The sequence below is a fragment of the Myodes glareolus genome, chromosome 7, assembly GCF_982192425.1.
Source record: "Myodes glareolus chromosome 7, mMyoGla1.1, whole genome shotgun sequence".
In the NCBI taxonomy this organism is placed as follows: domain Eukaryota; kingdom Metazoa; phylum Chordata; class Mammalia; order Rodentia; family Cricetidae; genus Myodes; species Myodes glareolus.
Genome location: NC_142032.1, coordinates 14,568,348 through 14,595,407, shown reverse-complemented (window position 1 = coordinate 14,595,407; position 27,060 = coordinate 14,568,348). Strand labels below are relative to the sequence as shown.

Here is a 27,060-nt window from a genome sequence, read left to right as displayed (position 1 = left end):
CAGACATCTTGCCAGAGGTCTGGGGACCCTGGAACCCATTGTCATGGCTTGTCTTCTCCACCAGCAGACTGGGTCCTCCCACTTCTGTCTGGATCCTGGCAGACAGCTCAACTGGGGAAGCTGTCATTGGGAACTAGAACTACCATCTCCTCTGGGCCTCAGATGGCACAGGGTCCCTGAATAGAGCATGGATGCTTCAGCTGCCACCTTGGCCTTGCGTTAGCACAAGCTGGCTAATTAGCCTCAAGCCAGGGAGACATTCTTCCACCACCAGGCAAACTGCTGGCCTGCAGCCCAAACCAACAGGGAAACTTCAGACTTCTCGGCCCTCTCCCTGCCAGATGGAAATAACGTATAGCTGCAGAGGTGGGGGAGGAGGAAAGGAACAAAAACCCAGCAGGGCCCAGGAGCCAGGCTGGAACCAGGAGTGGACAGCCGAAGGCCAGGCACTCACCACTTTCGTTCTTCTCGATGACATCTACCACCTCCCCGGCCTGGAGACTCAGCTCCGAGTTCTCTTGTTTCTTATAGTTGGACACCACCACGTACTGTTCCAGGATCATGGGCTCGGCGTTGGTGTCGGCACCTGGCGAGGGCAGAAAGCATGCGGTGAGCCAGCGGCCGGCCGTGGCCCCGCGTCCGGGGCGCCCTCTGTCCATCGCCCTCGAGGGAGGCTGCTCGGTTGCCAGCGTTGCACCGAGGAGCAGCCCGTAGCCAGGGCTCGCAGCTTGCTGGACCCCAAGGACAGGCCATATAGCAAGGCCCCACACCGGCCCGCTGCACCGCGGGGACCGGGGGACATGGGGAGCCGGGGGACGGGGGAGGAGAAGGGGGTGGAGAGAGGCAGAGGCAGGCAGAGATGGAAGACAAGGAAATTGAGGGAAAAGCCTGCTGCTGCCTGTGAAGTTAGTCACAGCCCGGCATGGGGGAGTCTGCAGAGAGGCCTGGGGCCTCCCCTCTCTCCAGACTCTTGTGCTGGCTGGGGTGTGAGAGGAGGGCCCCAAGAGCACAGTGGGCGGCCCATGAAGGCTGAGGCCAGAGCACAGAAGAGAGAAAGAAGGGAGGCGAAGGGGAGGCCCAGGAGGCCTGCTGCCTCTACCCCAGCCTGTAAACCCAGAGAGAAAAGGCAGTAGGGATCCCCTCAGGAGGGAGAGGGAGAGAACTTCTCCACAGCCTAGGTCCAGCAAAGAGTCAAGAGGGTTTGAGGCCGCCAATCACTAGGGCTTACTTGCAACCCTTAAATAGAAACACATGAGACCCGTCGAATGAGGAGCTGGGGGTGGAGGCAGGGGATGGGAGGAGGGCCCAGACTGTTTACTTGAAACCCAAGAAGAAAGTCCCAGAGCCAGTGCTGGCGAGCTGAGCCCACCCCCCATCCCCCCATCCTCCCACCCCCGCCAACTTTTCCTCAAGTTCGGCTCCATTCCTGTCCTCCTGGCTCTCAGAGGGCCAGGCAGACAGCAGTGTTAGGCTCTCCGGAGGAGCTTTCCTGGGCCTCGCCGCCATCTCAACCAGCAGAGGGTGACTGGTTCCCCTTGCCTTGAGGCTCTGGACAGTTTCAAGAGCCTCAGAGTCAAAGGTGGGGGTATATCCGAGAGAGGGTAGGTGAGCCCCGCTTCCAGAAGCAAGTCAGTTCTTTGTCCTATTTGGCTACTGAACCAGCGTGACGTTCATGAAACAAGCACGGGGCGAGAAAGTGGACAGACAGGGTGTCCATCGCAGCTTAAATGGTATATGGCTGGATATCATGATATGGTTGTCAAATCTCTGCCCTTCGGCTGTCACCGTGGATACACTCAAAGACAGGATGCCCTGCTAGCCTTCAACGATTCCACAGGCAGAAAATGACTAACCACCTCTTTCAGGAAGACTTCCCAGACCTCTCCACCCACAAGAGAATTCTAGAACATTTCTTATACCACGCTGGTCAGTCAGCTTGTCCTTCCCACACCAGTGGCTGAAGCAGGAGTTCAAGGTCAGCCTGGGTTGCTGGTCAAGACCCCTGTTCCAAAACTAAAACAAATGCAAAACCCTAGCAAGGTACCACACAATTGTGTGGCCAAAGAGCTAATCCAGCGTTTCCTGTCTGCTGTGGTGTGCCTCAGCCCCAGACACATTCCCTCAATATGACGGGGTCTGACTCACAAGCTGGGCAGGTACGGCTCGATTCACCCCCTCTCCCTTCCCCTTTAATTCCCAGATTAATGAGAGGCTTAGAGAGGACAGGAGACGCATGCAGTTCCCACAGCTCATACAGAGAAAGTCAAACCACTTACGGTTGTTTCAATGGTGCAAGTCCACCTCTCTGCTAATTACAGAACACTCGTTTATTTCCACACACACTGTCCTTCCGACACAACGACCCTCCACTTAGGAATGGAGACTTATCCCAGCAGCTTTTAAACCCCTTCACTCTGATGCCCAGGCTTCAGAGGGCCAGCTTTAGTGGGTGGGGCCTCGGCATGACTCATTTTGCATACCCCATCCTGTCCCACGGTTCAGATATGCAGCCAAAAGTGAGACGCAATGCTTAGACCTCTGGGTCCTGTGTGAAGAAGGCGCTGTCAGGGTCTGTGGCCAGAGAACTCTGGGGGAGTCAAAGAAGTTTATTCTCCTGGAAAGAGAAAGAAACTTTTCTCCCACATAATGTGGGCTTTGCAGCCCCAGACAGAACCTTCGGGAGACTCAGAAGCTGAGGTGTGCCCCATGAGCTCACACATGCAAGCCCCCAGGGAACCCCTGAAAAGTCAGAATTGCATTTCAGGCAGAAACACAACCAACAGCTGGGAAGCCCAGCATCTGTATGCAGATGTTACCAGCTTCTGCACCAGCTAGACAGACTGGGCACTGGGCGACAGATGGCCTCCCACTGTGCCCTGGGGGGTTATCAGTGCCTCTGCAGCACAAACCAGAAAAGGACCAGCCACCAAGGGGACCTTAGATGTGAAAAACAGGAGAGAATACAAGACCAAAATGGGGGACACGGGTGGGAGTTAAGTCCTGAGAACAACAATTACATGCAAGCCTCCATCAGGACCCTTCTCAGTCAGAAGCGAAGCAGCGTCATGCTTGGTCCTCACAGAAACCTCCACCGAGGGCTCCACAGAGCCCCATGTTACACACAGTAAACTGAATGTCTCAAGAAGAAGCAGATTCCCTAAGGTCACTTAGCTGTCCCATGCCACCAAGCACATACTAACCCCTGCATCACACACAGCCTACAGGTGCCATTGATGCTTACTTAGTGTCTAGGAAGGACCCTGCCTCACGGCACCCCTGGACCACGGCACACCCGGTCACACTGGAGTTTGGGATTTTATAGATTCAAACGGTCATCTCTAGCGCGTATGTCCTTTAGTGGTAGCACTGAGTGTGAAGTCAAAGTACTTCCAGACGGATGGTGTGGCTGTTATGTGGAAGGGGCTTACCTCCCCAAGAGGGGGACACTAAATGACTGAACTGGAAGTGGGGCAAAGGTGACGTGAAGCTGAGGCAATAAGGAGCAAGTTCCTCCAGGTCTGTGGCCAGATGACAAAGTAGTGAGGACAAAGATGAGGTGCCCGTCAGACGACAGATATCAACTCATTTCCAGGCCAAGAAAAACCCGAGGCAAGATTTCAAAGCGGAGAAAATCTACACACCCACAGCCCTCATCTGAAGTCTGCCTGGAAAGTTGGCTGGAGCCTCTAATGGCTAGCATTCTGGGACTTGGGAAGGCAAAGTGAAGGGACCCTTCTCCAGGGTCTCACAGTGCAGGCAGGCTGCCACTCTTCCTGGAGACAGCTGTGGGATTCTCTCTCCCCCTTCTCTCCCGGTTCCTCCCTCTGGCATCTGCCTCTTGCGGGTGTCGGCATGGCTGCAGGCACTAGGAACAGGTATCCAGATGAGAAACTGTTTGGTGATGTCATCTGGAGAGGCAGCTCTGGATCCCCTCCAAGGCAGGCAAGGCCTGGAAAATTGGGGTCTGGAGGAGTCTGCGGGAGGAGGGGGAGCCTCCTTGTACTTGGCAGAGTGAGAGGGGTGGATCCTTCTAGAGAGCACTGTTTCCTGGGTTAGAATGGGCCTTTACAGGAGAGGAGTCCCTGGTTGGGCCTGCTAGGGTCCTGAGGACTGCTGCCCTGCTCCTGCCTTGCCTGTTCCTCCCATTACCATCTGCATAGAACTTTGGGATTTCCTTTGTCAACTTAAGCTTCTAAACTAGGCCTCTGCCAAGTCATTGCCCAGCTCCCATACCTTCAATGGCTCCTCATTACTTATAGGATAATAGGCAGATCTGAGCCCAGCCTTTTCCTGTGGTTGGTGCTCCCCTGCTACTCCTCCATCATTCCACGGAATATTAAGCACCCATGATGGCCCTGTGTACATTCTTCTTCAGCAGCTCCTTTAGGCCCTTCCCCCTACCCCCTGTCCACATGCATTCCCTTCTCTTTTATTGCTCTCAATTCTACCCAAGCCCTTCTGCCTCTCTAGGAGACTCCCTTAGCAATCCTATCACAGAGCGTCTTGTTCTCTCCTGGGCTTTTGGTTGGGAATGGTTTCCCAACCAGACCACGTACTTCAGACCTGATACGGGTGCCACAAGACACGGCCTAGACCCAACCATTGCCTGGCACTCAAAAGGCAAAAGCTTAGAGTCAGGGTCCAGTCCAGTCTTGCCCTTGCTTGCTCTGTGACCTTGGGGAGGACACTTAACCTTCCCGACTTTGGCCTCCTCATCTGTGAACAGGAACAGTATCTCAGGGGCTGTTCTGCATCTGTACTGAAGTCACAGGGCCTAAAGTCCTGAGCAAAGTACAAACAGCTGCTTAGAGAGCAGAGCATGGGAGACGGAGGAACCAAAGACCTCACTACCAGGGGCAGCTCATGGCAAAAGCCACTGCCCTGGGAGGGTGCAGAGGAAAGCCTAAAGCTACATCCCTGCAATATACCTCTCCTAGACCCGCCTCCAGGCAGGCAGGGGCTTACCAGCAGGAGAGAGCCAGCTCAGAACCCCCCAGGTCACTCTGGGTTGGCTGCCAGGTTAAGCAGCCCCAGGACCCCAATCTATTAGAATCTCTGGCATCAGGCCATCACCCCTGTGTTTCCTGTTTGACAGAATTCCCCCAGCATTCCAGAAGGGAAACCAAGGTTGTGAGAGACCCTAGCCTTGGACTCTCAGTTGGCCAGGCCCCGTGGGAGCTCAGCCCCAGGTTCCCCATAACCCTCCCAACCCTGGGCATCCCACCAAGGCCCAACGGCCGCTTGCAGCCGGTTCTTCCCAGGCTGCACTGGGCCTATTGGCCTCTCAGCTATACGTTTGGTGAATAGAATGCATTGCTGTGGGCCAAGTGGGCTCGGGCTCCCTGGCGTGAGCAGAGGGGAAAAAGGGACAGGAGCCCAATGATTAGCTCAGGCACAGGCCGGCATCATAGGGAACACCATAAGGATGACCAGGAGGGAAGGGGGACCTCCCCCACTGCCTTCTCGCCTGGCCTCTCTCCCAGGATGCTCAATATCCCCTTCCCTGCCAACAGCAGTGGCGGGAGGCAGGGGAATAGAGCTTGGGCTGTAACCCTGCAACTGGCCCAAGACCTCTTCTCCCTGCAGCCCTGCCTGTGGTGTCGCCCCACCCCTTCAGCTTTAATGTTTGCTCTAAGAAAGAAGGGACCCCTTGGAAGACTCTTCTGGAAATACCACCGCTCTCCCACCACTTACTCTAAGCACTATAGTCCTGCTGTTCATGGCTTTTGCAACAAGGCTAAAAACCAAGACCCTGACCCTCTACCCAGATGAACCAGATAAAGGCTAAGTCCCCAGGCCCTGAAGGGTACCTCGTGGGCAGCTAAAAGCCTTGGGGTGATCCCACGCTCTCAACTACTAGGATCTAGAGCTATGATCCACCTTATCACATGCACAGCAAGGAACCTCCTGCTCTCCAGATCTCTAACTCCCCTGAGAGATCTCTGGAAGGTGTCAGGGACTCTCTGCCTCAGATGAGAGATGGCTCATTTTTGGCTATTCCCCTGGGATGATCAACGTGATAAGGCCCAAAATGACAGCAGCCCGCCATCATCCTGGAACAGAAACGTCCTGAGATGGCATCACATGCCCTTGGGAAGGTTATGCAACCCCCCCCCCCCACACACACACCCAGGGGAGCACAGGCAGGGCATGGCCGAGCTGGGATTCGAAGCCACAGGCACTGGGCCAGCACGTTCTCACTCTCACCACGCTCCAAGGCTCCATGGCTCATCTGGGGACGACAAAGGGGCCTTCTCCCAGCAGGCAGAAGGCCCGGGAGTGGAAAAGCCCCGCATGCAGACCAAGGGAAGCATGCGCACAGAAGCCTGCCTCCTCGGCACACACGCTGGGACACATGTTCACACGCATGCACGCAAGGCAGTACCTGTCACGTCCTTCTTGGGAGACTCAGTCCAGCTGGTGAGCCACACTTCCGAGTCCCCGAGAGAGCAAGGAGAAGCAGGAGAGAAAACCGTTAGGCAGGCAAGAGGGCCACTGAAGAGTGGCTGCAGACACCGAGGTTCAGGGCGCCCTGGGCGGAAGGCGGGGGAGGGGAGGGAGTGATTTCCTGGCCTAGGATGACTGCTGGGCGTGGGCCTGTATGATTACAGAGGCTGGCTGGGATAATGAGGTGTCTGTTGAAACACAGGAATCTCTGAAGCAGACTCCTGACCCAGGCCCTCCCTGCAATGGGATTCGGCTTTAGTGTGGGCTGGAGAAGGCCTCTGCTCTGCCTCCGTAGCCATGTGGGAGGCTGGTCCTACGGGGCCTGGTGGCTCCAAGGATCGTCAAAGGCCCGTCAAAAGCGGGCTCAGCAGACCAAACCCAGGACCTCAAATGTCAGGGTTGTTTTCAAGTTTTATGATACCACCATGCATTGAAGTTGAGTTCAGCTCTTGCTGCCACCGCTGCCCCCCCATAGATGATGACGTAGGAGCAGAAGACTCCTAGTGGTTCTCAACCTTCCTAACGCTGCAACCCTTCATTTTTTTTTAAAGATTTATTTATTATGCATACAACATTCTGCCTCCATGTATGCCCACACGCCAGAGGAGGGCGCCAGATCTCATTACAGATGGTTGTGAGCCACCATGTGGTTGCTGGGAATTGAACTCAGGACCTTTGGAAGAGCAGCCAGTGCTCTTAACCACTGAGCCATCTCTCCAGCCCTGCTGCAACCCTTTAATACAGTTCCTCATGCTGACCCCTAACCATAATGTTATGTTCGTTGCTACTTCGTAACTGTAATTTTGCTACTGTTATTAATCGTAATGGAAACGCTCATGTTTTCTGATGGTCTTAGGTGACCCCTGTGAAAGGGTCATTAGACTCCAAAGGGTAGCACCCCACAGGTTGAGAACCACTGTCCTACAAAGCCCTTCGTTTCACACTGCACCCAGGAGAGGGACTTTTAGTGGTGGGGAGACGAGGGCTGTATTCCGGGCTCAGACACTAGTTCCCCATCTGGGCCTCAGTTTTCTCACCAATAAAACAGGGTTCTGTTGTCTCCTGCCAAGAGGGAGGATAAAACCACAGTGTCACAGAGGAACTGGTCATTAAGGGCTAGGGTGCCCTAAGTACTATGATGGGAGACGAGCTCTTCACCTGCTCACCGATGTGAACATTTCTAGTGTGTGTGCGCGCATGCACGTGTGTTAGTTAGCACACCACAGGAGGACAACTTTAGGGAATCAATTCCCGCTTTCCACCTTTACACGTGTTCCAGGGGTTGAACCTAGATTGCCAGGCATATGCAGTGAGCACCTTTCCTGGCTAAGTTACGGGGCCAGTCCTGGTTCAAACATTTCTGGAATATCAAAAGTCACCGTGAACACCGGAGGTCACCACAGGCACGATCTGCCCACAGTGGAGCATTTACTCCCACGATGGAGTCAGGAGGGGGGCTCACGCCCCTGGCCTCAAGCTGTCCAAGAGGCATTTTTCATATGGGAAGTAATCAGCCCGGGTTTCCATGAGACAGAATGGAACCACTCCTGGAGATGACCCCAAGGACAGGGTACTGGTTGCAGGAGACAGTCACAGGCTAGTGCTGGGCTGCACACATGAGAGGCAAATCCTTGCAGGGCTGCTACTGCTGGCCAGGGGGAGCTGCAGACCTCTCCATTGCAGACAACACAGTCAACACTGGTCCAGCGTTTGTGGGCTGCCGAGCTTTGAGCCACACACCTCACATAAGCGCTACTTCGTTCTCCAACAGCAGTATTGTTCGTACTCCATCTTACACACAAACTGAGAGGCGGCGTCCCTCAGGCTACACAGCTAGGACAATGCCCATCTCTCGCAAGGACACTGATCAGGCAACCAGAGCTCGATGCCACCGTTTCAAGCACATTACACACTTGTTCATAAACCTGCCTCCCCTCCCCAGGCCCCGACCCGGAGAGCTGGGAAGCTGCTGTTTCAAATTTTACTGTAACTCAAGAGCGAGTTCTAGAGTGGTCTCTGGGGTCTGAGGCCTGGGTACAAACCCAGGATCCTCCCCTTTAACGAAGTTACTTAATCTTTTGGAGCCTAGTCTTTCTTTCTTAAATAAACCTCTTCTTCATAGTTGATTTTTATTTCAGTCCCTTTTTGGAGTGATTTGCTTACATGTATGTCTGTGCATTGCTTGCGTCCCTGGTACCCAAGGAGGAGAGAAGAGCTGTCGGAGTTACAGATGGTTGGGAGCTGCCATGCGGGTGCTAGGAGGCAAACCTGGGACCCCCGGGAAGAGCAGCCAGTGCTCTTAACCACTGAGTCATCTCTCCATTCCCTCAAAGTCTATTCTTGAGCTTCTAAAACTCAGGATAAAGTGACATGCTTGCCTTCTTGGCTGCTGTAATGACTAAATGAGGTGATACCAGTAGCCACCATAACGCCTGGTAATTACCAGTGCTTACTGAAGGCTAGCCACCATGGCGGGTAACACTTCCCATGATGTAGCTAGCACGAGCCTGGCTCTCAGCTTCACTCAGCTCTGGGGGAACCAGGGAAGTCATGGTCCCAGGATGCAAGGGTGGTAACGGAATGATACACTACGCTAGATACACCAAGAAAACCCTTGCATTTAGTCTGAGATACTTCCCACCATCACCTTCAGACTGGGTCAGCTAGAATAAGGGACAAACAGGGCTGGGGCTGAGGACAGAGCCTCTCACCAAGACTGGCGGCTGGCAGGACTGCCCTCGTGGAGATGGGAAGGGCAGACATGCTGAGGACCACCAAGGTTCTAAGTCGCTGCAGACAAGGAGGGCCCAGTGCAGAGTGGGGTGGGATGGGGAGCTTACCTGCCTGTGCCCACATCTTGCACCCCCTCTTTATTTGTGGTTCCCTCTGGGTTCCTTCAGGAGAAAGTGTTTTGAGGAAGGTGAATCTCCTCCAGTGAACCACAAAAGGCATTCTGCCTGGTATAGACAGTCCAGGAAGGGTTATTCTGCCAGCCAGGGGCCAGGGAAAGTTTACCTTAGGGCCAGGGGCCAGACGGTCTCTGGGAAGACCACTCAGTTCTACCATGATTCTGCAAAAGTGGGCTGGGCATGGGGAAACCACTAGTCCCAGAACTTAGGAGGTGGTGGCAGGATGACCAGAAGTTCAAAACCTGCCTGGGCCACTTAGATTTTGTCTCAAAATCTAGAGAAGGCTGAGATTGTAGCTCAATAGCAAAGTGCGTGTCTAACATATTTGAGGACCTAGGGTCCGTTTCCAGACAAATAAATAGATGTTACCCAGTGATAATACTAAAAACAGTAACTGGGCCATTCATCTTCCAATAAAACCTTATTCACAGCAGCACAAGGTAGGCTGGAAGTGGCCAGAGGTCAGAGACCTGAGCACATGCCCATCCTCAGAGGAAAATAGAACAGACTAGAAACAAGCCTGTCTTTTTAAGAGCAGATCATTTCTCAATCCCTGGATGTGCAGAGCAAATCCAACCCTGCTGCTCCCAGCCTGCTCTGGCAAGCTCTCTCCTGGGGTGGGTAGGACCCCTTCCACCTAGTTCTAATGAGCAGAGGAGAGCCTTTGGCTCACACAACCGGGCCCTCCGGCCAGCAGGCAGACAGGGCTGCTGGCTCAGGGGCAAGAGGCAGGCACAGCCAAGAAACAGCTGTGACCAACACAAACCAACTGGCGCTTTATTTCCCTGTCCTCCACTGACCAAAGAGCCAGGGTCCCGCAGAACAGGGACGTAGTTTCCCACAAGATCCACAAGATGGGAGGCGTGGGACTGGCAATCCGCATGCCTGGCCTTGCTGAGAGCTAGCTCTGTGGCCCTGGGCAAAGGGCCTCAATATTCAACACCTGCCAAGGAGAGCGCTCAGGCCTGCTGGTCTCTCAGGTGGTTGTCTGACATTCTGGACTTTCCTGGCAGAAAGCTGGTACTTGCCATAACACGTGTGAGCAAATGAGCCCTGGAAGACCATCTTTCCAGAGAAAACGAACCACTTGAACACAGGTTCAATTTCTGGAAAAACTAACCCCCAAAAGGAGATCGTTCTGAAAGATGCCTTATGTTTGAATATGAAAATCTCCCACAAGCCTCTGGATTACAGGTCTTGTCGCTAGCTGATGGGATTCAGGGAAGTGACTGAATCTTGGGGCTTTGAACCTAAGAAATGGAGTGGGAGGTGGGAAGACATAGGGAGTGGAGCCCACCTGGAAGGAAGCGGGTCACTAGCTGCATGACCTCAAAGATGCTTCTGGACCCCTCCCCTTCCTTCTCTGTCTGCTTCCCAGCTACAGTGAGGTCAACAGCTTTGCTTTGCTGTCTTATTTACCACAGCCCACGGCAATGAGGCTGAATTGGTTAGTTAGGTTTGCACTGCTGTGACCTGGCAGGGACAACTGAAGAAGCTTCATCTGGGTCCATGGTTCCATCTACCATGGAAGGGAAGCTCATTTCACGCCAGCAGGAGTGTGAATAATAGCAGCCGTTCACAGCATGGTGGATCAAGAAACAGGGAGGTCGGCTAGAATACAGGCAGGGATAACTTTCAAAGGCTGGTTCCTGGTGAGCTGCTCCCGGCATCTAGGCCTCGCCTCCTAAGGGCTCCACAGCCTCCCAAAAGAGCACCCGTGAGCTGGAGAAGCATTCAGATCACAGGTGCAGATCTGCTCCGTGACAATGACTATGACCTCTGTGGCACTGAGTCAAAATAGACCCGTCCTCCCTTTGAATTTTCCCTCAGGTATTTGCTAGAGCCAATGAAGGACTGAGCAAGGCATCGGGCGGGGGCAGAGACACAGAGCAAGAGTAACAAGGGCCTGGGCCTTGTGCCCACTTTGCCCTTTACAGTGGCTGAAGTGTAAAGTGGCATCTGGCGATCTGACCTCTTGTCACCCCCACCTTCTTCAGGAGTTTGCACAGTGGCGTCACCCGCTGCCCACCAAGACTCTAGGCCCAGAGAAAGATCCATAGTCCGCAGGTATGGCCAAACACCGGGCTTGGTGCACACTAGGTGGCTGACCCTGGCTCCTGCCGGGTCTGAGTGATGAGGAAGAAGCCAAGAACAACAGGCAGGCAGGTACTCCTGGATTTCCAGAAGCTCCCCCAAGATCTGGCTGTCCTGGCTACTCTAAGTGAGGAAAGAACCCGTCCTCCCCTGCTTCCCTAAGCCCCTAACCGTGAGCAACTGCAGAGCTGTGGGAACCGAGCTCCACACACCCAGCGCAGCCTTAAACTGTGTGTGCAGGACACTTCCTTGGAGGAGAACAAGTTCCACATTCTCAACTAATAAACCTATGGTGGGCTGCAGGCCTGGGTGGAGGGACAAGAAGGGGTGGGCCGCCAACTGCTCAGACTCCATGGAGAATGACAGTGAGCCAAAGGCGTGGGGGACCAGTTTTCACAGCTCAGGGATTCTGCCAGGCCCGATGGAATGAGAATCTCTGGCCTCCCCGGCCCTTCCCTCCGTCAGGATCTCAGGAGAGGCCTCTCCCTCTTTGGGAATTCTATTGTTCATACCCGTGAGCAGCTTCTAAGCAACCAGCTGCATCCTAACCCTCCCCTCCTTCTTTTGCTACAACTCGACTCTGCACAGGGCCAATTTCTTAAGTTTCCGAGACTCCGTGTGCTTCTTTCCCGCTCTGACTATGCCACCAGGAAACCTGGTCACTGCTTTCAGCCTGTAGCCGCCAGCCCCGTATTTAATGGAGCTGTTTTCATGAGAGGAGCATGTCCCTGTCTCCCCACTGACATGGACACTTGTTCCAACAGCCCCACCGGGCTCATCCGTGTCTTACAGAGTAATTGTCTACAGGGAGAGGGAGTGGGCACAACCGTGAGAGAGACTACTGCCATCTGGGCGAGCATGGCACAAAAGAAGACGGTGAAGGGGCTGGAGAGATGGCTTAGAGGTTAAGAGCACTGACTGCTCTTCAAGAGTCCCTGAGTTCAATTCCCAGCAACCACATGGTGGCTCACAGCCATCTATAATGTAGACCTGGCGCCCCCTTCTGGCATGCGGGCACACATGGAAGGAATGATGTACACATAATAAATAAATAAATCTTAAAAAAAAAAAAGACGGTGAAGAAGAAAGAAAGAGGTCAAAGGCCAGTTTCCCCAACTCATTACTATGTTTCAGTCAAACTTCTTATCCTGGTTGAAGGTCAGGTTTAAGTGTGATTTTGAGGCCGGGCAGCGGTGGTGTGCGCCTTTAATGCCAGCACTCAGGAGGCAGAGGCAGGAGGATTTCAGTGAGTTTGAAGTCAGCCTGGTCTACAAACTGAGTTCCAGGACAGCCAGCACTGTTACACAGAGAAACCCTGTCTGGGGTGGGGGGCGTGGGATGAGGAGTAATTTCTCATGGGCAGTGCTGGGAGACAAGGCCTCACAGGAGGTGTTTGGGTCACGTGGATGTAACTAACCACCAGGAAGGGGAAGGCCTTTCTCCCAGGAGCAGCTTGGTTACTACTGTGGGTCTTGGGCCTCCTTTTGTCCCTTCTGCACACACCCACCTGCCCTGCCACTGTCGGAACTCTTCGGCTTCCTGGTCCTCTCACGGACAGACAGACAGACAGACACACACACACAGAGAGAGAGAGAGAGAGAGAGAGAGAGAGAGAGAGAGAGAGCGCCACCTGCTTAAGATCCAGGCAGACAGCATCACATCTCACACAACCTGAGGAGGGTGGGGCACGGCTCTGAATATCTGACATGTTTTCTTACTTAACCCTTACAATAATCTGCCTTCTGAAGATGAGGAAACTGAGGCTCAGGAGAGTTTATGTCCTACCCCAAGGCCCCACAGCAAGAAGAGGTGGCGTCAGAGTGGAGCCCAGGCAAGTGGGCCCGTAATCGGGAACAAAGGGGCCCTCAGGGGAGACCTCACTTTCTGGTCTTCCCCTCTGGCCTTATGTATTTCTGCTCTGCTCCTCTTTGTTAAACGCAGCCGTGTTCCCACAGTTTGTCTGCAGCTACAAAGGTCTCCTTTCCCCAGAGTGTTGCCCTTCCCAGAATCCATGTACACATGGGACAGCCCAGCCTAGGGTAGGAATGCACTGAGCTGCCGGAGGAAAACAAGGAGACTGTCTGCTCAGGTGGGGAAGTGGGGGGTAGCCCATAGCTTCTAAAGGACCAAGAAAAGGATGCCTTTCTGAGCTGGGGCTGGGACCAGGCCAGTGCAGCCCAGTGGATGCAGGGAAAGCCACCTTCAGAAACGCTCGGCTGTCTGGGGGAGGGGCAGCAGGCAGGCCTGCGCAGTGCTGAGACCAGAAGCTTCTGTTTAAAGACAGGTGGCCACATTAGTTAGTTGGGAGATGTGTGGGCAGACAAAGGGGCACTGAGTGGGGAAATGGGTGGGCGGGGCCGAGCATCTGCTTCTAGCAGCTGGGCTTGACCCTGCACAGCCCCCTTGGGTGTGGCCTCCCCCTCAGTTCTCAGGTCCTTACCTCTCCTGCAGCTCTGCTGCTTGTGTGCAACAGAGAAGAAACAAACACAAGACCGAAAATTCCAGCACCCCAGCCACTCCCTACACAGGGTGGTCTGCCTTGGTGGTCCTCCCTGCTTCCTGAGATGTCTCCCTGAAGCTGCTCCACCCACCATCCCCTGAGAAGCCCCACTTAGGGCATTGTGTATACACGTGCGTGCGCACACACACACACACACACACACACACACACACACACACTCACACACGGGCAGCATAGAAATGGGCCAGTGACTCAATAAGACAGACAGACAGACAGACACTTCAGGCCTATAGACTTAGTCCTGTATCTACCCCTCTCTTGGCAAGCTCCTTCAGGAGCCAAAAGGGAGGGCAGGACTGCAGGGAGGGGGTCAAGGGCAGCACATCAGGATGGACCTTCCCATCTTGGGCAGTCTGGACTCTCAACTGCGGCTGTTGAGTGAGCACTGTCCACAGGCCCTGCTGGGCCCTGCTGATGTACCAGTTCTACGGGGCATCTTCAGCATAGGAGGAGGGACAACGCCTCCCCCTCTTTCCCAGTGATCTTGTCTGCCCTGTCTTGAAGCAGCCTGGCACCCTTGGCTACCTGCTTGACCCTGTCCAGGCACCTTCAAAGGGCATCCTTCTGCTCACTGGAGTGGACTGAGAGATGAATCAGGGTGAGTCCCCTTACCGGTGTAACAGGTAAGGGCTCTTTTCCGAACTGAAGTTGGGAATACCCGTTTTTAAGGTTTTTAAGGTTGGTCTATCCCACTCATCTTTCCCTGTCCCGTTCACTGTTTCATGCAGCTCCAGAATGCTTGCGAGGGGCTGTGTTAGCAAGTGTTTGGCACATAGCAGGAGTTTAATAAAAGCACACTGGGCTAGGCTAGGCATATATCCCGGGGTGAGAGCATGTGCTTAGCATGTTCCATTCCTAGCACATACACCGAAAGAGTTGTGTCTCTCCAGTTAGACCCGACAATCCTTTGAACTCTGCCATACCTCTAAGTGTCTGTCCAGTTAACCCTCAGCGGATGACGGAAGCGTGAACTTTTTTTGGTCCTTGCTTTACTGGTTTCATAGGAACCCAGGCCTGCTGATGCCTGCGGCCCTGATATTAATCTAGTCCAAAGTTATCCTCCTGAGCCACATGCAGGCCTTCTGACGCTGAGGGATGCCCTCAATCTCCTGGACAGCATGGTACACTGACCCTCAGGCCCAACAAACATCCTAGAAGGCTGCTGACTGACAACATTTGCTTCAAGGTGTTCCAAGGGCTTTAAACACACACACACACACACACACACACACACATACACACACACACCCATAGCCAATACAGTTGTGTGACAAGATGGATGTTACTGGAAACGGGCGGCGTCTGCGGGCAACGTCCTTATCTATGACTAGTGAAATCCAGGCTCCGCGACTCCCTCCTCCATAGTGTCTGCCTGAAGCCCCTGGGCCTCTCCTGCCTTGGCCAGCCTCTGCTCTGCAAGGGATTGGCCAGGTTCCCTGAGCTTAATGACGCCACGTAAACAGCTGTGTATGCACGCGCACACAGAAGCATGCATGCCTCACTGCTGGGGAAATCCCACAGCTGGCTCTCAGGTGACCAAGCTTTTCCCAGAAAGCAGCAGTTGAGAGAATGCCTGCAGGACAAGGGAGGGCTGGGGATGGGGTTAACCCCTCCACACAGTCCAGGCTGAGCTTCCCACCAAGAGGACGGACTAAGTCCAGTGCAGATTCTAGCTGTGTTCCCTGTTCAATGTCTCTAAGCCCTGCCCTGCTCTAGAAAAAAGATTGTTCTTTGTTCTGTGGATGTCAGTCCATCAATAATAACGCTGGGGAGTCTGGCCTGATGGAGACTTGTCTCCAAGGGAGGCCACAGGCAGAGCCCCAGGGAGCATGTCCTATGGCAGCCGCCTAGGTGGGGGCCACGGCCAGAAAATCAGCTAGAATGATTGCACTCCTTTTATGGGTGTGAACAAGCCTCTCTGGGAGACTGCTCTAGGAGGCCCCTGGGGCAAGCGCTCTCCCAGTCAGGTGCACCAGTTCCTATTAGCAGAGGTGATCTGTGCTAGGCCTCTGAACAGCACCTCAAGGTTGGTACTTGGAGAATGTGGAGGAGCTGTGTGCTCGGTTTACTTTACATGTTTTCTTACTGAGATAGCGTGTAGCCCAGGCTGGCCTCAAACTCATGGCCCACGTGCCGCAGTCTCCCAGGCAATGGGAAGTTTTTCGGCGCCTCACACCCGAAGTTTAGAGACAGTGTGTCAGTGTAACCCAGACTGGCCTGAAAATTGCTATGTAGCTGAGTATGATGCCTGCTTCCTCCGTTGGGATTGCAGGCATGTGTCACCATAGCTACCCGAGATGCCCAGTTTAGAGGAGGCCTGCACACTGGGTCACCAAGGGCTGTGACTGGCCAGACACCTTCTGCACAGCCGCTCCCTCTCTTTGCCTGGCACACAGGTAGCTGACACAGGAAATGCACACATCCACAGCCAGTATGGGTGTGCTGGCTAGTCTTTATGTCAACTTGGCATAAGCTAGGGTCATCTGGGAAAGCATCTTAATCAAGAAAACACTTGTCTGATGACTGATGTGGGAGGTCCAGCCCACTGTGGGCGGCACTACCACTATGCAGCAGTCCTGGATGGGATAGGAAAGCCAGTAAACAGTGTTCCCCCACACCCCCTGCTTCAGTTTCTGCTTCCAGGTTCCTGCCCTGACTTCCTCTAGTGATGGAGTGTGTTCTGAGAACTGTCAGATGAAATAAACCCTTTCCTCCCAAGTGGCTTAGCATCATGATGTTTTATCAGCAATAGAAACCCTAACTGGGACACTGGACAACTTAGCCAGATTTCATCTAAAAGGGGGGGGGGCTGGGGGTTGGAGCTATATAGCTCAGTGGTAGACAACTCACTTGCTTAGCATGCATGAGGTTGAATCCCTATGTGATGGTTCGAATGAGAATGTCCCCCATAAACTCACATGTTTGAACGCTTGGTTCCTAATCGGTGGAACTGTTTGGGAGGGATTAGGAGGTGTAGCCTTGTTGAAGGAGCTGTGTCTCTGGGGATGGGCTCTGAAGTCTTCAAAGACTCCCATCATCCCCAGTATGTTCTCTGTCTCCTGCTTATGGACCAAGACATTAGCTCTCAGTTGGCTGCTCCAGCCTCCTGTTGCCATGCCTACATTCCACCATCAAAGACTCTAACCCTATGGAACTTAAGCCAAATTAAACTCTTTCTGCTAGAGGTTGCCTAGAACATGGTGTTCTGTGACATATTCTAGCACCAGAAAAATAAATTTGTTTGCTTAGTAAACAAATCTATAAAACAGCCAAGCCATAGTCTAGGAGGTCAGTTCTAGGTCCAGCAAGAGCCACACAGTCCTGGAAGGAAGGTTCAGAACTAGCACTTTTTGGGAAAGTTGCTTCTTAGTCATTCAGCCTTCAAGGACCCTCCCCCTCTCCCAGACTGCCACTGCTATCCACAAGGTCACTGGCCTTGAGAAGAGGTGGCCCAAGTCATGGGAGTATGGGAATGGGCCCTGAAATCAGAACCCTAAAATCAAATGTAAATGAGCCACTAAATGGGTGGGGCAGGTAGGGAACAGAGTGTATGTCCTTCCCTGACAGACCTACATATATGCAGGGTCTCCATGGGGCCATTGCCAATGTACAAAGGCAGTCTTAATGTGGCCTGTGTTGGTGGCTTGTCACCCTCCTGAGGGAATGGTTATATAACTCACTTGGAACCTATTTAACACTCAGGGAACCTACAGGGTCCCAGGGTGACCCAGGGAGACCCAGGGAGACCCAGATAAGAAAAAGCTGTCCCTGAGACACAGATGCCACCCCTAAGACACCACACATGCAAGTCAGAAGCAGAGCTGAGGAGAAGGGCAGTGACGGGGAGCCCATGCTCCCCCCAGCCGGGAATGTGAAGAGATCCCAACATGGCCTCACTCCTGTCCCAGTGTTACCGGTCCTTCCATAATTATGCCAGCTACTTGGGTCACATGGTGACAACCAGATTCAAGGAGGGCAAAGAAAAAGTCAGGGAAAAGCACGTTTTTCCTTCTAAATGTCCTGAAACTTTGGAAAAACTCTCTGCCTTCACATTTCGAAACTGACCAATTCTAGGAAGGCTGCGAGCCAACCAAGTTCCACACGGCACATTTCTGTTTCTAAACTAAGCAACTTTAGATCAGAAAAAGGTGCTAACACAATGAGCAAGGCGTATTTCCCGTGGGTCTCGGTTTTTCCATCGGCTTCATCATTACTGGAAATGCTGCCCTATGTCACATGTCTGCAAGCCAGAAAGCCGAAGTGAGCCACAAGCTGTGTCCTGGCTGAGGGCTGCGGTGGGATGCATTTCTCTGCTGGACCACAACTGGGTGCCTCCTTCGCCCAGGAACAAAGCCTACGGCAGAGTCTCCTCACTGCCCAAGATGAGGCCAGATGGGGGTGGAGGTTTAGGCGACTGATCTCGAAGTGTTAGGCCAGTGTTTGGGGGAAGAGTAGGTTTAGAACCCTGTGTCTTGACAGTTCCTAACTAAAAACATCTTCAAAAAGCTGGCCCAGGCACATGGGGATCCAGCGACATCCCTTTTGCTACCTTCATTGTCTATCAAACCCGAATGTGGCCATCAGCCCTGGTTAAGTTTAAGAGTTCTTAGGCAGTATAGCAGAGTCTTCATGCCTATGATCCCAGCACAAGGGAGGTGAAGCCAGGAGGATCAGGAGTTCAAGGTTAGCTTCCATCACCAAGAGAATTTAATGTCAGCTTGGACTACAGGAGCCCTGCCTTGAAATAAAACAGTCCCTGGGCGCGCACGCTGAGGTAGTGGGTCTGGACAGGGCCTGAGAAGCTGCACTTTAGCAAGCAGACTCAGAATTCTGACTGGGCCCTTGCCCAGGCTGCTCTCTTCCAGCCCAACTTCCTACTTCCCCAGCAGGAGAAAGCGGGTGATAGGAGCTGCAGAGGCTGCTAAGAGAACAGGACCCAGGGCCTCCAGGCTCCCTGGACTTCCTTCCTGAGATCCCAGAATCTGGGAAGTGCTCTTCCTTCCTGCCCAGCATCGAGTGTCCAGGCCAGCTGTGCAGTGGGTGCTGCCCTGGCGGCGGGCTGAGGCGTGTGCCCACTATGCGCAAGCACACACCACGTGAGCCGTACCGACACTCCATCACATCATTGCCACATGGGCTGGCTGTGGAACACAACCAATCAGCCTCGTTTCCAACTAGATGGGCTCTGTACTTCAGGGGTGATATGAGGCTGAGGAGCCGGGGCCATGAAAATTGAAACTGTTTAAAAACACAAGCCTGGGCGAGATATGCCAGACGCTGACGCCTGACAGGGCAAGCTCACCCAAGGCCAGGCCGAAGGAAGGCGCCAAGGGGAGTTTGATCATGGTCACGAAGCAGCCTGGCTCTTTCACTGGAGATGAGAGGTTTCAGTGGACCAGGGAGGCCTGGAAACTGCTTTGGTGGGGGCAATACTACATCTTCCAAGGCTTCCTCTCCAGCCCTGTCTCCTCTCGTCCCTCGACCCCTCACTCTTATCAACCCCAGGCCCTCAGTCAGGTCTCTCGCTCCCAACACCCAGCAGCTCACCCCAGCTTCAGAGCGCTTTTCTCCAGCCTCCCTGTGGGTGCCACCTCTCCTGTTCTCGCTGGTCTGCCTCCCTGTACCCATGACAGCGTCGTTCCCTGTCTGTGGAGCTGAGCACTCCCTGGGCCAGGAGCCAACCAATGCTTTAAAGAATCAGAAGTCAGTTCTCGGCCGGAAGAAGGCTGCTGGGGCACTAACCCTAGAAAAAGCGAATCTTTTTCTGTGGCTCCGCTGCATTGTAGCCCTCCCACACCTCACTGGGCTCCAAGAGCTGCTGGACAGGAGACCAAATTCTGCCCGGCCTTCACCTGGGGCAAGCGGACACTCTGAGCTGTCTCATCTATAAAAGGCAGGCGGGGACTGAAGAGATAGCTTGGGGGGAGAAGGAGCTTGTCACCAAGACTGACGACCTGAATTTGATCCCTGAGGACCCCACAGTGGAAGGAGAAAACTGACTTGGTAAGTTGTCCTCTATCATTCATATACATGCTGCGGTGCATGCACACACACGCAAATAAATATAAAATATACAGCTTTTTAAAAGATGGCCCAGCTTTTCTGGGTAGTCAGCTTTTTATAGCAGCCAGTACTTATAGGCAAGGACTTATAGGTAAGTCCTACTATCAGAAAAATATACTTTATTCAAAACTGAACTTGGAGGTTTGGAGAGATGGCTCAGTAGTCAAGAGCCCTGGCTGCTCTTTCAGAGGACCTGGGTCCAATTTCTAGCATCCACATTGTGGCTCACAGCTATCTGTAACCCAAGTTCCAGGGGATCTGATACTTTTTCTGATCTCTCAGGCAGTAGACATATATGTAGTGCCCAGACATACATGCAGGCAAAACATTCACAAATATAAAATAATTTAAAAACATAAAAACTCAAAAAATAAATAAAGACTAAACTTAGCTAGGCACAGCGGCTCATGCCTCTAACCCAGGTCTGGAGAGGCCGAGGGAGAAAGGCTGCCATCAGTTCAAGGCCAGCCTGAGTTACGGAGTGAGATTGTCTCAAAAATACAATGCAGGGGGCCTGGGAGGTAAGGCTTGGTGGGCAAGGTACTTGCCACAAAGTCCCGGGCTTAATCCCTGGAACTTACACAGTGGACAGAGAGAACCGACTCCTACCTGCTGTCCCCTGTCCTCTACATATGTCATACATGCCCCAAACACATAAATCATTTAAATGTGTGATATTTTTATTTACTTCCAAGGGTTTTATATTAGTTTATAAAATTTTAAAAAATTAAGTAAGAACATTAAAAACAAGCAAAAACAATCAGAACCCGCCCAAGCTTAAAGGCTAGGCCTAGAGAGGCAGGCTTGACTGTGCTAGTCAAGAGGCTGACGCACAGGGCTAGAGAGACGGCTCAGCAGTTAAGAACACTTGCTGCTCTTCCAAAGAACCTGAGTTCCTCAGCATCCATGCTGAGCAGTTCATAGTCACCTATAACTACAGCTTCAAGGGGTCTCATGCACCCCTCTGGCCTCTGGAGTCCTCCCCCATGGCATTTACTTACTGCCCGGAGTGGGGAGGAGCCAACATCAGCACCTTCTCCTACAGAAGCACGGGTACATCTCTGCGGCCTCTTGCACCCCCATTTTACGGATGAAACTGAGGCACAAGGAAACCAAGACTTGCTGAAGAACAAATAGCTGGCAGAAGTGGGGCATAAAACGGGCATTCGGGGTCAGAATCCTCACTCCTTTGGGGCTCACAAGATGGAAGCAAGTACTATGATTGAATCTTTATACTTTTTACTTTAGAATTGAAGGTAACATCAACTTCTCCCCTCCTTTCAAAGCCTATAATAAACAATAAACATGTAAGCCAATAGCAAAGCCGACCAAAGGCTGAGCTGGGGTTTAAACCTACCTAGTGTGTCCGATGCCAGAACCTCAACTCTCAGCTCCAACAATGGAACCACAACAGCACTGATTTCATCAACGGGGCCCAGGAAGACCGTTTCAGGATCAGAGATGGAAGGCAGGCTGAGTAAACAGGGCTTCACCAGGAACATCAACACTTGCCCAACAGAACCATCTTGCAACACTCTTGAGCAACCTCATTTGAAACAGCTCAACGCTGACAAGGAGCACCAGGCCCCTGGGCCTGGCAAGAGACACTACAAGGAAGCCATGATCTCAGAGCTTCTAGGGCCACTGCGCCGCCTAGTGGCGAATCTCAGAATTTCTCAAGCATCATCCTGGGGCTGCGGGAACTGGAAGGGAAGCCCTGCTGGGGGGCTTCGCTGTTCTCTGGGACTCTTGGAGGAATGCCTGCCCATCACGGAGGGTTACCACAGCGACTACTGGCCTTTCCTGCTGCTGCCTGGCAGAAGGCCCTCAGAATGGTTCATGCCATCCCTCCAGAGAGTGCTTTTGCCTCTGCTAGCCAGGTGTGATGCTCAGCGAACCAGCTGGAGAGGCCAGTCCCCCCACCCCCATGCAGTCAGTTTTGTAAGGCATTTTTGTGGGGGTGGCGGCTACAGCCCATCCTTAGTGGATGTCAGGTAAGAAGACTTGCCCAGCACTGGGGTGGTGAGGGAGACCAGAGCAAAGAAGTTGTTTACTGGGCAGAGCCGAGATGCCCTGAAGATCTACTACGTGGACAGCAGTTCTAACTTGTGCTTGGGTCCAACCTGTTTTCTTGAGGTCTGCCCTATGGCTGCAGGCTGGCCTAGACAGCCCTGCTGGTGTGTAAACCAGTTCTTTACAATATTGCCGCCCCCTACACACCCTGGTTCTTTCCCTTCCTAGGTGGTCCAGGCTGGCCTTGAACTTGGCCTTTTGAGTGCCAGGATTACATCATGCCCAATTACAATAAATCTCACACCGTCTGTCTTCTGCCGCTTCTGTTTTTCCAGCTGAAGGAATGTGTCCAAGGTCATACGACTGACAACCTGTGCACACAAGCTAGGAAACTCAAGCGAGCTAGTCAGTTTTGTCAACCTGACACAAACAAGTCCACGGAAGAAGGGACCTTAATTGAGAAGGGGCCCCTCTCTCAGACTGGCCTGTGGGCAAATTTGTGGTGCATTTTCTTGATTAATAATTGACGTGCACAGGGCCACCTCTGAGCAGGTGATATGGGGTCGTATAAACAAGCTGGGAGAGCCATGGGGCAAGGCAGAAAGCAGCCTTACTCCATGGCCTCTGCCTCCGCTCCTGTCTGGAGTTCCTGCGCGGACCTCCCTCAAGGGTGGACTGTGACCTGAATGTGTAAGCCATACAAACCCTTTCCTCCCCGAGTAGCTTTTTAGAAGGTTTTGTCTCAGCAATCAAATACAAACTAGAACATCAGGCAATCTGACTAGCTCTGCCCACACTTTCCTGAGGCCCAGCCGCAACCATCAAACCCACCCAATGCTGCCCCTGATTCTGGGGTCCGCCATCTCGACTCTGTCCATGCTATGGATCTCCAATCACCAGCTAGAAAACCAATCCAAGTCGCATCACCCTAGCCCCACCACATCCCTTTAGTGTCCCTCATTTCAATCAGAGAAATGGGCACGGCGCCCTAAAATGGCCTGGGAAGCCCCATGTAATCTGTGCTACGCCACCCCACCTCCTCTCCCAGCTGTAACACATCCCTTCTTACACCCTGCCCCTCATCCTGTTCGATCTCCACCCTGCCACAGCCCTTCTGCTGTAGGAGCTGCCTGGCTCTCATGGGCCTTGGGCCTTCCCATTTGCTGTGCTCTTGGTCAACTAACCTCGCCAGCCCATCACTTCCCCCTATCACACAGCCCCTTAGTTCATAGCTGTCCGCTCCCAAACGGCAGGCATTTTCCCGTAACTTGGACACCTGGGCAGTACCCTGAACACAGCAGGGGCTCAAGAAGGCCAGCTAAGCCATGGCTAATCTTGCTTGCCCAGAGAGAGGCCACCCTCTCCAGACTCTCACAGGGTGATGCGGGCATTCATAGTCTCCAAACCTCTCAACAAGTGGGTGGAGCTTGTACCGGTGCGAACCCTACAGCCAAGGTTTTCAGGGTGGTGGGAGATGGACAGGAAGCAAGAACATGCACAAGACAGCTCGAGGGGTCAGCAACAGGGAAGGAGACAGGTCAGAGAGGGCGAGGTTGGGGTGGTTTCTCTGAGATGGTATGCAACAGAGCAAAAAATCTCAAAAGGGAGCCAGCCATGGGGAAAATGGAGGAAGATTACTCCAGGTCAAGGGTGCAGCAAGTACAAACGCCACGCAAAGGAATGAGTTTGACGTCTGAGAACGGAGGATGACCACGTGGTTGAACAGGTTTGACTGGGTGGGGAGTGTGTTGGGGCAGAGCCCAGGTCAGAAAGGCAGTAGGGGTCAATTATGCAAGACTCTGTAAGTCAGAAGAAAGGAGTTCTTCACCGTGTGGAAGTCCCCGGGGGAATTTCAGCAGGGTTGGAATGTAACTTTAAGAGTGCCCCCTAGCGGCGCTACAGGGAACGGCAACTGAGGGGTAAAGGTGGAAGCCAAGGAGGGCCCCTGGGAGAGCTGGAGTCTTCCTGGAGAGGGAGTGGACCTGGAGGTGAAGTCCATAGGAGAGGGAGGGAGGGCCTAAAGATGACTTCTAGTGATAGTAGATCCTACCGAGTCCTGGTAAAGAAAGATGTAGAAAGAGGTTTGCTGGGAGAGATGCAGATGAAGGTCAGACCACGTCCTCCCCAGATCTGCCCAAGCCTTGCTTCTGATTTTTTTTTGGGGGGAGGGTGGGGGGTGAGGGAAGGGGTGGGAGCAGGATCTTGTCAACCAAAGCAACAGCTGTCGCCTCAGTGAGGATGGTTCACTTCAGAGCGGAATATGAGTATGTGAGTAACCACAACCAAGAACACCGATTCAGGTTTCCCCAAATAACGGGTTCCAGAGAGGCAGCAATCTTGGGAACTATCTACAGTAACTGGAGCAAAGAAAGTCCTAAAGTAAAGTACGCTTTTCAAACACACTGGATGCATCAGGTTGCCAGGCAACAGCTGCATGGGGAGTGGGGGGAGGGCTCCGCTATAGGCTTCAGAAATATCTGACAGTACCCTTAGTCTTTGGCTGGCAGGAAGTAGGACTCCATTCATACGACAAAGGGCTGCTGATGAGGCTGAAGATGCACGGGCAGTTAGGCTCTCAACTTGCGACACCGCAACCTCTCCACACCACCGAAGTTCTCGTCAGTCAGTCAGTTTTTGCTGACGTAGCTTCTTTCTAGGAATTCTAGAAATCATTCATAGTCTCATGTAACCAAGGCTGGCCTGGAGCTTATCACAGAGCCAAGCATCCTTGGCTCTATCATAGAAGCCAGGCAGCCCTCTGAACTTTCTGACCCTCCTGTTCGACTTCCTGAGTGGTGAGGATGCAGGCACACACCAGACTGGGTGTATTTGGTGCGGGGACTAAACCTAAGGTTTTGCACAGACTAAGTGAGCATCCTGACCCCAGCCTTCCCTTAGAAGTCCTAAGTGACATGCACCTGCTCCCTGATCATGAGACAACCTGGCCCCAACCTGGCCAGACCGTGTCTCTAGACAAGTGGTTCTGCCATCAGCAAGGGTCTTCCAAGGAGTCAAGCTTTGGAACTAGGCTGGAAAGCAAGATGGGATAAGAAAAGGCATCCCATTTCCATGTGAGCAATCCTGACAGACTTCACCGCAGCTCTGGGGTAAACCCTAAACCTGGATTCTGATTCTGCATGTACCTAGAGTCAAAGACCATCACCAGATTGGAGTTTTAGGTTTCTCCTTGCCAAAGCCACCACGCACTGTGGCTGAGCGGACCATGAGGAACACCTGTAAAGTTCTGGGCGCGGGCGCTCACTGAGTAACAGTGCTGCTGTGGGCAGTGATCTAAGCGCACCCACAGTATCAACTAATCCAGTCTTCATCACTGCCACCTACATGTGTTAGGGCTCTCCAGAGAAATGGGCCAAGACGATGTGCATATAGAAAAAAAAACTATTTTTGAAGTTGGCACACGTGACTGTGGAAGCTTGTTGAGTACCAAGTCTGTGATGAGGGAGGCCAGGTGTGAGTCTGGGAACCAGCTGCGGTCAAGTCCAAAGGCAAGCTACAACAGAGCTCCTGGTTGGTGTGTGTGTATGCGTGTGTGTATGCGTGAGTGTGTGTGCGCGCATGCACAAGTTGTGTGTGTGTGTTCCATTAAGGCCTTCAATTGACTGGATGAGGCCCACCCACATTAGAGAGGGCAATTGGATTTATTCAGGGTTCACTGATTTAAATGTTAATTTCATTAAACAACAACAGCCTAGAAACACACAAATGAAGGGCTGACCAAGCACCATGGCCCACCTGAGGACATACAAAGATAACGATCTAAAGAAAAACAGCTAACCACCACAAAGTGCACGTAAACATCCCTAATTTACGAAGACAGAATAGGCCCTGGGAGGGAGAAATCTCCCATGAGTCACAGGGAAGAGGAGCCTGGTTCCGAATGCCTGATGCCTGGTTCCAGCCTGCCATTTTAACCATGACACTAAGTGGCCATTACCATAAGCATACCAATGTAAATTAAATTTCCTCATCCGTCCTTTGCCTGGATGAAGATGGAAGGCAGAGAAACTGAAGAGGTAGCCTGGGTGGGGCATGGACGAGTGGGCAGGCTCCTCAACTTAAACTGGAGGACCACAAGAATAATGCTATACATACTAACGCTACCGCTACAGTATCACACAGTACTATATATAGTATTATACACATAATATTTCATAGGGTTATGGTTTTATTAGGTGCTAAGAGCTATTCTATATCACATGAGACAGGCATCCTCATTATTTATTGTTTTAAGCATAAGGGCAACAAGAAACTTCCCAAGGCCAAACAGGAAGCTGGGGTTCAGCATTAACAAGTGTCTTGGTTATCCCAGCCCCAGTTTTGCCCCTCCAGCCTGGTTCTCCCTTGGGGTTCTGGCTGGCAGTGCTGATGAGCAAACTTTTCAGGCTTCTGTCACAGAAGAAAAAGTCTCGCTGCTGCAGAGCACACCTGAGCTACCCTGGCCCGGCTGTCAGTCACCTGCACACACACATCCTACCCCACAACTAAGTACACAAGCATGCTTCAACAGGCTTCAGCCTATAGCCCACGGAGGACACCCAGCCTATGCATAGTTATCAGCAGGACCACCCATGTCCGCACAACCCAACCCGTGGTCTCCCCCACAGACACAAGATAGCATGTGTACACCCAACACATCCAAACCTATGTTTACAAGGACACAGAATACAATTACTTCCACCTCAACTCCCACCCATGGCGGCAGCACGCAAGCCTCTACTTGGTCCACAGTCCCCCAGCATTGAGATATGGGGGCCTTGAACACAGCCCCAAAGGTCAGACTCTTCAGGAGACTCTTCAGGAGACAACGCTGCCCCACCATGGCACATACAGCAAACAGACATAGCTGTTTGCCAATATAGCTCGCTCTGTCTGCCCCAGCCCCGCACCCCCAAACTCATCAACTCATCGCACTAACAAAAGATCACCCTCCCCCAACTAACTACACCCCACCCACGCCCAGGCGGTGTGCCATTTGGGAGAGCCTCCCCCACC

At 52.8% G+C, this 27,060-nt stretch overlaps 1 protein-coding gene across 7 annotated transcripts in view; it reads right to left on the bottom strand.

The window, feature by feature from the left end:
- The window catches only part of Sh3pxd2a (SH3 and PX domains 2A), a 209,655-nt gene that overhangs the window by 53,337 nt on the left and 129,258 nt on the right, over positions 1-27,060 (bottom strand). For 4 of the 7 annotated variants that reach the window (XM_087907827.1, XM_087907825.1, XM_087907828.1 and 1 more), the window contains 2 exons: positions 6,386-6,430; positions 455-586 (listed from right to left, as the gene is read on the bottom strand). In XM_087907827.1, the coding sequence (XP_087763953.1) occupies positions 455-586; positions 6,386-6,430 (177 nt within the window). Of the gene's footprint in view, positions 1-454; positions 587-2,276; positions 2,421-6,385; positions 6,431-27,060 lie in introns of those variants that run through there. The other 3 variants (XM_087907829.1, XM_087907826.1, XM_048438995.3) reach the window with 2 other exon arrangements.